The sequence below is a fragment of the Grampus griseus genome (assembly GCF_964374135.1).
Source record: "Grampus griseus genome assembly, chromosome: X".
Classification (NCBI taxonomy): domain Eukaryota; kingdom Metazoa; phylum Chordata; class Mammalia; order Artiodactyla; family Delphinidae; genus Grampus; species Grampus griseus.
Genome location: NC_138999.1, coordinates 92,640,735 through 92,651,843, shown reverse-complemented (window position 1 = coordinate 92,651,843; position 11,109 = coordinate 92,640,735). Strand labels below are relative to the sequence as shown.

Here is an 11,109-nt window from a genome sequence, read left to right as displayed (position 1 = left end):
TCATGTGGATATTTAGGAGAAACATAGTTTAGGCTAGGGAGACAGGAAATACGAAGGCCTGGAGGTGCTTGACATGTTCAAAAACAGCAAAGGAGACCAGTGAAGTAAGGTGAGTTAAAAGGAGGAGTGGTAGGAAATGAGGTCAGAGAGGTAGCCAAGGGCCAATCTGCAGCAGGCCTTGGAGGTTGGGGTAAGAACTTTGTATTTTTCCCTAATTGTGATGAGAAGCTATTAGAGTGTTTTGATCTGGGGATTGGCAGTATCAGATTGACCTTTTACAAGCATCCCTCTGGCTGTGGTGGAGATAATGGATTGTGGGAGGTGAAGCAGGGAGGCAAGACAGGAGATTATTGTGTGAGTCCAAGTAAGAGATGGTGGTGCCAACTAGGGTGGCAGCAAGGGAAGCAGTGAAAAGTAGGTGGATTCAGCATCTATTTTTCTTTTGTTTTGGTTTTGTTATGACCAGAAAACAAGTGAGAATTCTTAATTCACAAAAGATGAAAGCACAAGACATTGATCTCCTTATACATACAATATTACAATAAGCTGATTAGCTGTGGACTATGAAAACATTTAAGACTTCACATACACACATGTGTACTTTGAAACAAGAAACACAGGACAATTTTAATCTTTGATATGTCATAACTACCAAGAGAAAGAACACTGATTTGAGTCTAATCGTTTTCCTGGCATGCAATCACTATATAGGCCAGGCCGAAAGCATACTGTATATTGTTAAGGACATCTTTAGGCAAATATAAACATTCTCATTTGGGAGCTTTTTCTCCCTACCCAAAACAATCTGCTTTTCCATCGCTGTCAAGTAGCTTGGTTTGTTATCAGTTTAACAAGATCATGACAACAAACAACATTTTCACCACAAAACTCAGGTGAGAGGTTTTTACACAGGTCATACAAAAAATATTTTTTCCCAAGAAAAGCAATCTGTAAATTATAGATGCAACTCTAAGAAAAAGAGTCTTGGTTACAAATCATTCACTTTCAAATACTGATGAAGAAATAAAGAATGGAGGGGTGGGTAGGGGTGGGTGGTAGAGGCAGTGGCATGGCAGGGAGCACAAAAGGTGTGAAATGAGGAAAACATTTGCCACAGGAAATACTGGATTCAGTTGATTTTTTAAAAAATGAGGTATTATAAGAGTGTGCCAGTAAATGCAAAAAAAAAACCACACCAAAATTAAAAACCAAAATGCACATTTCCAATGGAAAAATCTCTAAACCTCTTATAGTTTTCTTTATTCAGATTAGACATTTCATATACAGCAGTTAATCTAGAAAAATACATTTAAAAAAATCTTCAGCAGACCATGCTCTCTGTAACAAAACTTTCCAAACCCTGTTTTATTATACAAACCAATCTACAATAGTAGTGTAAAAAGAAATTCTCAAATTTAAGTCATTTTCGATCTGACATCCATCTAATTTACACATGGGTTTCCACTATTCATATTGCAGAGTTAGAATTCTGTAATAAATTTTTTCTAATGTATTCTGTACATATTAAATAATCTAAAAGGTTCCTCTTGTAGTGCATTTACCATTTAGCAAGTCTATTCAGCATTTTTCCAGTACCATTTGCATTACAGTGATTTGCCTGTAAATGTAATTAAAATCTAAAAGTGCACACAGTTAACTTTCTTAAATAACGGCCTACTTCTGGAGGAAACCTGATATTCACAGAAAAGAATGACCAATATCGTGATTAGAAATGAGGGGTTAGAATGCGCTCTGAGACTATATAGCACAATTATATACATAAGCTAAAGGACAGTGAGTCTTTAGCCTGTATTTACAACAAATAATGTTGGTTTCCACAGGGTCATACCAAGAACTCAGTATGGCACTAGATAGAATTAGGATTGTTAGCTACAAGTCAGTGTAGCACAGACAGCCCCAAAATACCCTGAACCGGCTTATGCTAAATTAAAGTCCAGTATATTACAATGTTTTAAGTACTATTAGTGTGCTGCTGTGCTACTCCGTGAAGACAGCAAGCCTTCATCAAGGGATCGCATCTGGGTTATAATGGGTCCTAGCAGTCAGAATGCCACTGTATGCAAGAAACCCTGAAAAAAGAATACACAGGTTTCAAAACAGATATACTTCATTTTGTTTAAAATGCCCAGGAGCATTTTCAAAATAACTGATAGTAAGTATTGTTTTATAGAGTGATGAACCTATTGAATCATAAGAAGAAATTCTACATTATCCAGTTTGAGGAGAAAAAATGTAGTATTCTTACCAAATTATCCAGTGTATATGACTGGTTAGAATCGCAAGTTTTGATTTTTACTGGAATTCAGAGTATGAAGTGCAAACATTCAGGATAAAATTAATTCAAACGTACACACAATTCTATCAACTTGCAACAGAGCAGCAAATATGAGGGCCTATCACACATCTGGACTCTCCCATTCCCTTCCGGTCCCTCAGAAAAGTGCAAAATCAAAGAGTCACTGCTTGGTCCAAACATAAAATACATCAGGTATAAGGACTTGGAATCTGATGAAATCTGGCTTCTATTCCACAGGTTGTCTTCAGTAAGAGTCAACGTCTGAAGATGGAATTTATCTCGAGAAGAATTAACTCTACCATCTGATTCTGGTAGACGGTATAAACTGCTATGTTACCAGTCTCTTTCTCTGGCTTTAACAGAGTGGGACCAGACACAATTGCTATAATCTGATACGTCATTCTGGTTTCTTCTCCGTTTTCTATAACTCTTTTGAGATGTCTAAACAGAGTCTGCATTGTGTCCTGATTTGGCTTTGGCAACTGTTTGATTAGATCCTTCACAGCAGAGACACGCCGTCTTGGTTCTTGTTTAACTGCATTAACAAAATCATTAAAATGATCAAATGTAAGGAGAGGTTCTGGTAATTCTCGAAAAAGCATTTTCAGTGCTCCAGTGATGACATGAATATCTTCCCATTTACTATCCTTCAAGTCCAATTTCTCATCATGGTTGACTGAAAACCTCAGCTTCTGGATCACTGCAAAGTTGCCACTAACTCTGTAAATCCCATCAACATCCAACCCATATTGTTCAACATGTTCAGGGCACAATTTCACAAATTTTGGCACTGTGCCATTCTCTCTCTGACACAGATTAGCAAGATTGGTTCCAAATACCTGATCTTTAATATAACCTTTTTCACGAACAGCTTGCAAAGTGGGGCGTCGTGTAAGACACTTCTTTAAGTTGTTCTTGTTTTTTTTTTCTGTTCTGAAGAATCTCTGCTAGATACTTTTGTGGAACGCAATTTCTTCAGATCCTTATGGTCCTTTCCTTGATCAATGCTTTTCTATTCCTGGTGAATCTGATATATCTTCCTCAATTGCTTCATCGGGTTCTACTGTCTGATTACTGATAGTGCTACTAAGAACTTTAAACCACTCATTGATAACAGCGTCATTATCAAACTGAATCAGCACTTCTGTTCCTTGACGGGTTTTCAGCTCAAATACATTCTTTTTGCTGGATTTATCCTTTGAATCTCAATCATCGCCCCCTTAAGGTCCACCGTGAACTCTGGTTTGGACTGATTACTCCCAAACCAGCTTGTGCTACTTCCTTGAGTTTTGGTAAACAGTAAAGATGAACCCTGCAACACGGCCCAAGAAGACAACTAGTTCTTTCGAACCTTTTTCCCATTTGCAGTAACTTTTGTTACATTTAATAATCCATATTTCTCTTGACCCTTTGGACTGCTGTCTGTATCTTGGCTCTTTGGTGAAGAGGGAGAAGACTCATTTTCAGAGTAGCAGGGTTTTGAGGCAGTTGGAGATTCCTTGTCATTGGTGTCCAACACAATGGTGCTATGTCTCCACTTTAACACTATTGGTTCTTGCAGCCGCCTGTCCAGACTCCTACTTTTAATAATTTCTCTTTGCTGCTGAGATGAGGCATTATACTTTGGCAACTCCCATTCTGACCGAGATCCATCTGCACTGTAGTAATATTGTCTACCTTGATCATCAACATGCTTGAGCCACTCTTGATCTCCTGGACTTTGGGAATCTCCTTTGCTTATGTTTGTATCTCGAGTCCAACGAGGGGGTTTCTGAGTTCTTTCCTGTGTTCCTCTGTTATAGTGATAACAATGCCCTGAACTATCTTTATGAGGTTCCCATTCTCCATTAATCTGAATTGCTGGGCTTCCGGGGCTCGGGGGAAGAGACGAGTGGGATATTTTCAGTTCTTGCAGGTTAACGTAGACAGGAGAATCTGGCCGCCCTTGATTTGGAGGTGTTGTCGTCCTTATCTGCTCAGTGGAGCTGCTGCTAAGCTCATCACCGGACTCTGAATCTTGATATATCCGTTCCGAGCCTTCTCCTGCTGAATCACAAGACTGTTCCTGGGAGAAGCCACCTTTCTCTACGTCCAAGAACTCTGGACCGGGAAAGTGACCAAATAAACGTGTCCTATTCTGGCCAGAAACTTTGGGAGAATGTGAGTCACTGTTGAACTTTCCATTATTATGGGTCAGGTTCAGGCTGAGGTTGACAGTCTGACCTGGAATATAATTGGGTCCAAAATTCTGATTGGCATCACGAATAAGACCTGTTCCTTGAACAGACGGCGATGGCTTTCCAAAACTTGAAAGCTCGGGCAATTTGTTCACATTTTCTGCTGACCTCTGAAGGTGGAGACTCTGCATCGTTTTCACAGAATGATGCGGCAGCCCCGCTGCCTGTTGCACAGGCGGCATCAGGCCTCTGTGGCCGACCTCCCTCACGTACTGGGCAGGCACATAAAACGCTTTGGAGTTCTCGTCCAGCTTGACCTGCAACCAGGCATCGCTGGTCTTCTTCACCAGGATGTATTGCTCACCTTGTTTTATCATGACCTTTCTGTCCTTCGCTTCGTTGTTTTTTTTTTTTTTTGCAGTATGCGGGCCTCTCACTGTTGTGGCCTCTCCCGTTGCGGAGCACAGGCTCCGGACGCGCAGGCTCAGCGGCCATGGCTCACAGGCCCAGCCGCTCCGCCGCATGTGGGATCTTCCTGGACCGGGGCACGAACCCGTGTCCCCTGCATTGGCAGGTGGACTCTCAACCACTGTGCCACCAGGGAAGCCCCGCTTTGTATTCTTAATCATACTGTACTTCAATATACACATGCCCTGGAACAATCTTCCCACCTCTGTCAGCCGTTTTCTTTCCGTAATATTCACCTCTCTAAAAGGATACTTTGCCACATTATGACTCTGTAGCTTGTTGGAACAATATGGCTTAGAAGGAGAACTAAACATCCAGTCTTAACATTTTTTTTTTTTTTTTTGGTATGCGGGCCTCTCACTGTTGTGGCCTCTCCCGTTGCGGAGCACGGGCTCCGGACGCGCAGGCTCAGCGGCCATGGCTCACCGGCCCAGCCGCTCCGCGGCATGTGGGATCTTCCCGGACCGGGGCACGAACCCGTGTTCCCTGCATCGGCAGACGGACTCTCAACCACTGCGCCACCAGGGAAGCCCCCAGTCTTACATTTAAACCGAGGCCCCGGTGGCCTCGCGGGGGCCGGCTCCCTCCTGACCGCTCGGCCATGGCAGCGGGGAGCCCAGACGACCCCGAAGGGCGCTCACTCGCTTGCAGCTGGGCTGGCGCATCCCCATCAGCATCCATTTTAAAGGCAAAGCGAGTTAAAGCGAGTAAGCTGTACTGATGAATTGGACATGGAGTGTGAGAGAGGGTCAAGGATGACTCCCAGTGTCTCAGCCTGAGCAACTAGGTTAATCGGGGTGACGTCTTTTGAGATGGGGAAAAAAGAGAGGCACAGGTTCAGGGATGGGGGAAATCCTCAACTGAGTTTGGGATCTTTTAAATTTGAGGAGCCTATTAGGTATCTAACTGCAGTTGTGAAGAAGTTTGGAGAAAGGAACTATATATCAAACAAAGGGGTGCAAAGTGCTTGGATGGAAAGGGGGAGTTTCGGAGAAGCAAGCAGAGTTCCAGCAACACCCAGGCAGAGCACATCACACTTCCCAAAATGGAAAGAGAGCAGATTACATGTTTTTTTCTCATTATCTCCCTAACCAAGGGCTGGCAAAAAATTCAAGCTATATTAATTGGAGGGGTTTTTGTTACTGTAAATCAAAATAGGTAAAGGGACAGAGACTCTTCTAGCATCATAATCCAGCAAAAAGGCATGCCAAGAGAATGTCAATGACGGTGTGGAATGTTCAGCTTTCTCAAAGAGATTCCACCCCGAGGCCAGTCTTTGGTTTCTGCTCTCTCCATCCCCCGCCACTCACAGGACTGGAGAGGCTTCTTCATCTCCATTCAAGTTTGGAACTGGACGGAGCTGAGTGACTACCCAATCTAGACACCCACATCAGACAGGGAAGTTCCCAGAGGTCCAGGTGGATGGAGAGAAGAGGCAGGGAAAGTTTTCCCACCGACTGCAAGAGGGGGAGGAGTGCTCCAAAGCATCTAGAACAGAGGTCTTGTGCCCAATGAGGAAGTGAGAATTGAGTGGAGTAGTAAGGGGCCACTCAAAATCAACATGTCCTATAGATTCGGATTGGTTAGAATGTGTGATTTAAACGGGGAATAAAGGCCATTTTGTGCATTTTTCTGCACCCTGTGTATATATGGGTGACCAACTAACATGCTCTTTTAATCTCTCTCTTTCTTCCACCCAGGGGTTGCACAAGTATTCAGAGCGCATGGAAATACTGAACTCTTTGAAGGCAGGAACCGGCGCTTAGTTTAGTAGCCGGCACACAGTAGGCACTCAATAGGTGCTTGCTGAATTTTTTTAAAAAGCTAAAAGAATAATCCAAATAAACTGAGGTGAGAATCAAACCAAAGGGATAAGTGAGCAGAACAGAAGGAGAGGAGAAAAAAGAAAATGCAAATGTGAGGGATAAGGGCTGTCTGGCTGCACTTGGGAAAACAGTAAGATGCAATAGGAGTAGGGAAATAAAAAGGAAGCAAATTAGAGAGGTTAAAGTTATCATTAGAAAAGAAAGGTAGAATAAGAAAAGAAAAGAAAGGTAGAACTGAGCAAGTTTTGGCTGCCAGCTTTTCTGCCTGACTTCTGCCAACAAGGTGTGCAGTTTTGTTGATGACGACTTTTTCTTGGCCCTGTGCAACAATAGATCAACCACAGAAGAAAACTCAGAGTTTCAGCATTCAGTGGTCACAGCCAGGCAGTGGGGATGGGAGCCAGCCTTGATCAATGCAGAATTGACTTACAGTTTAATGCTTTTTTGTTTCAAAGTAAGATACCAGAAGAAGACAAGTCGGGGGCAGGCTTCAAATTCCTCCTGCTAACACTGAAACACTAATAGGAGGAGTTGACATCATGGAACACAGCCTATACAGTATCAGGAGAGGCTGACCTGTGGAAAGGGCATGACAACGAAGAGGTAGTGGGAAAAAGAAAGGGCAAAGACCTAAAAGGGAAGGCCAGGAAAATGATGTACAGAGAAATATCAAAGGAGGGCTAGACCTATAAAATAGAAATTGATGGATGAGGGTATGAGGACATTAGAAAGATCTTTAAGAGGCTTCAGGGACTGTAAGAAAGAGGGCAAAGCAGAGATGTCACGTGGAACATCTTACATAACAAGTAGCTAGTGAAAGCTATTGTAATATATAACATGATGGAAAGAAGGGTGTGCATGCGGAGGAGGACCCCAGCACTTACTGTCCGCATGTAAATAAAGAGTGGAAATTCTATGGCTACCCAGCCAGTGGAGCCCTGATAAAACAAAAGTAGATGCTATGGTCCCTCTGTTTTAAACAGAAAGGAGACTGAGGCAGTGTGGTGACCAAGCATTTGTGTCAACAGAGTGGCATTAAGCATCTTAGTTCTGTCATTTAAAAGGTGTCCACTTTGGGCAAGTTCCCTTGATTTCTAAGCCTCAGTTTCCTTGTCCGTAAAATGGGGACAATAAAACCTAAATCACTGGGCTGTCATTAGTATTAGCAATGTACGGACCATTCCTTGCCCATAGGAGGCACTCACTATTATGACTATTAGTATTAGTACTCCTACTACTTTTTCTATTGATTCTATTATTCATCCGTCTTTTTACTTAAAAAAAAATGAAATAAACAAACAAAATACACTGTTGAGGATTATCCCCGCCCTAATGAAAACTTCTTTTTTCTCCTGGTAAGGAAAGAGAGTGAACCAAAGGAGGAAGGGCAAAAGGCATGACCTTAGACATAAAGCCTTATTCAAGTAGGAGAATGCTGGTGTGTGTGTGTGTGTGTACAGCAAGCTGTCAGAGCAGGAATAACATATACAGTTGGCCCTCTGTATCAACGGGTTCTGCATCTGTGGATTCAACCAACTCTGCGTGCAAACACTTGGGAAAAAAATTCCAGAAAGTTCCAAAAAGTAAAGCTTGAATTTGCCACCCTGTGGCAACTATTTACATAGCATTTACATTATATATACAACTATTTACATAGCATTTACTTGGTATTATAAGCAATCTAGAGATGATTTAAAGTATATGGGAGGGGGCTTCCCTAGTGGCGCAGTGGTTGAGAGTCCACCTGCCAATGCAGGAGACACGGGTCCCGGTCTGGGAAGATCTCACATGCTACGGAGTGTCTGGGCCTGTGAGCCATGGCCGCTGAGCCTGCGTGTCTGGAGCCTGTGCTCTACAACGGGAGAGGCCACAACAGTGAGAGGCCCGCGAACCACCAAAAAAAAATAAAAATAAAAAAAATTATATGGGAGACGTGCTTAGATTACATACAAATACTCTGCCAGTTTGCATAAGGGACTTGAGCATCCATGGATTTTGGCATCCATGGGGGTCATGGAACAAGTCCCCCACGGATAACGGGGGACTACTGTACTAAGACCATAGATGGGGAAAGGGTGAAGATTAGAGTTTAGTGTGTTGAAATAGTGGTGTCGACCATTTGTGGAAAGGTGTTTGGTGATAGGAAATGAAGTATAATGGGCAGAATATCTTGAATCTTTTATAATTAAAAACCCCATGGAGGAAACTTACACAAGCCTCTTAGATAGCCTCATCCACCAGAGGGCAGACAGCAGAAGGAAGAACTACAATCCTGCAGCCTGTGGAACAAAAACCACATTCACAGAAAGATAGACAAGATGAAAAGGCAGAGGGCTATGTACCAGATGAAGGAACAAGATAAAACCCCAGAAAAACAACTAAATGAAGTGGAGATAGGCAACCTTCCAGAAAAAGAATTCAGAATAATGATAGTGAAGATGATCCAGGACCTCGGAAAAAGAATGGAGGCAAAGATCGAGAAAATGCAAGAAATGTTTAACAAAGACCTAGAAGAATTAAAGAACAAACAAACAGAGATGAGCAATACAATAACCGAAATGAAAACTACACTAGAAGGAATCAAAGGCAGAATAACTGAGGCAGAAGAATGGATAAGTGACCTGGAAGACAGAATGGTGGAATTCACTGCTGCTGAACAGAATAAAGAAAAAAGAATGAAAATAAACGAAGACAGCCTAAGAGACCTCTGGGACAACATTAAACACAGCAACATTCACATTATAGGGGTCCCAGAAGGAGAAGAGAGAGAGAAAGGACCAGAGAAAATACTTGAAGAGATTATAATTGAAAACTTCCCTAACATGGGAAAGGAAATAGCCATGCAAGCCCAGGAAGCGCAGCGAGTCCCATACAGGATAAACCCAAGGAGAAACACACCGAGACACATAGTAATCAAATTGGCAAAAATTAAAGACAGAGAAAAATTATTGAAAGCAGCAAGGGAAAAATGACAAATAACATACAAGGGAACTCCCATAAGGTTAACAGCTGATTTCTCAGCAGAAACTCTACTAGCCAGAAGGGAGTGGCATGATATACTTAAAGTGATGAAAGGGAAGAACTTTACAACCAAGATTACTCTACCCTGCAAGGATCTCATTCAGATTCGATGGAGAAATCAAAAGCTTTACAAACAAGCAAAAGCTAAGAGAATTCAGCAGCACGAAACCAGCTCTACAACAAATGCTAAAGGAACTTCTCTAAGTGAGACACACAAGAGAAGAAAAGGATCTACAAAAACAAACCCAAAACAATTAAGAAAATGGTCATAGGAACATACATTTCGATAATTACCTTAAACGTGAATGGATTATTTTATTTTTTTAACATCTTTATTGGAGAATAATTACTTTACAATGGTGTGTTAGTTTCTGCTTTATAACAAAGTGAATCAGTTATACACATACATATGTCCCCATATCTCTTCCCTCTTGCATCTCCCTCCCTCCCACCCTCCCTATCCCACCCCCCTAGGTGGTCACAAAGCACTGAGCTGATCTCGCTGTGCTATGCGACTGCTTCCCACTAGCAATCTATTCTATGTTTGGTAGTGTATATATGTCCATGCCACTCTCTCACTTTGTCACAGCTTACTCTTCCCCCTCCCCATATCGTCAAGTCCATTCTCTAGTAGGTCTGTGTCTTTTTTTTTTTTTTTTTTTTTTTTTTTGTGGTACGCGGGCCTCTCACTGTTGTGGCCTCTCCCGTTGTGGAGCACAGGCTCCAGATGCGCAGGCTCAGCGGCCATGGCTCACAGGCCCAGCCGCTCCGCGGCATGTGGGATCCTCCCGGACCGGGGCACGAACCCGCGTCCCCTGCATCGGCAGGCGGACTCCCAACCACTGTGCCACCAGGGAAGCCCAGGTCTGTGTCTTTATTCCTGTCTTGCCCCTAGGTTCTTCATGACCTTTTTTTTTCTTAGATTGTATGTATATATATATATATATATATATATATATATATATATATATATATATATATATATATATATATATATATATATATATATATGTTAGCATACGGTATTTGTTTTTCTCTTTCTGACTTACTTCACTCTGTATGACAGACTCTAGGAATGTGAATGGATTAAATGCTCCAACCAAAAGACAGAGTTTTGCTGAATGGAAACAAAAACAAGACACATATATATGCTGTCTACAAGAGATCCACTTCAGACCTAGGGACACATACAGACTGAAAGTGAGGGGATGGAAAAAGATATGCCATGCAAATGGAAATCAAAAGAAAGCTGGAGTAGCTATACTCATATCAGATAAAATAGGCTTTAAAATAAAGAATG

At 42.1% G+C, this 11,109-nt stretch overlaps 1 protein-coding gene across 1 annotated transcript; it reads right to left on the bottom strand.

Moving 5' to 3' along the window:
- Window positions 1–2,571: 2,571 nt before the first annotated feature.
- Window positions 2,572–5,627, bottom strand: LOC309817595 (rho GTPase-activating protein 12-like; the record flags this gene model as incomplete). Its single annotated transcript, XM_082646877.1, is given in 6 exon segments — window positions 2,572–3,243; window positions 3,246–3,320; window positions 3,322–3,521; window positions 3,524–3,653; window positions 3,657–4,888; window positions 5,555–5,627. Coding segments are annotated over 6 exon segments (2,382 nt in total).
- Window positions 5,628–11,109: the final 5,482 nt, after the last annotated feature.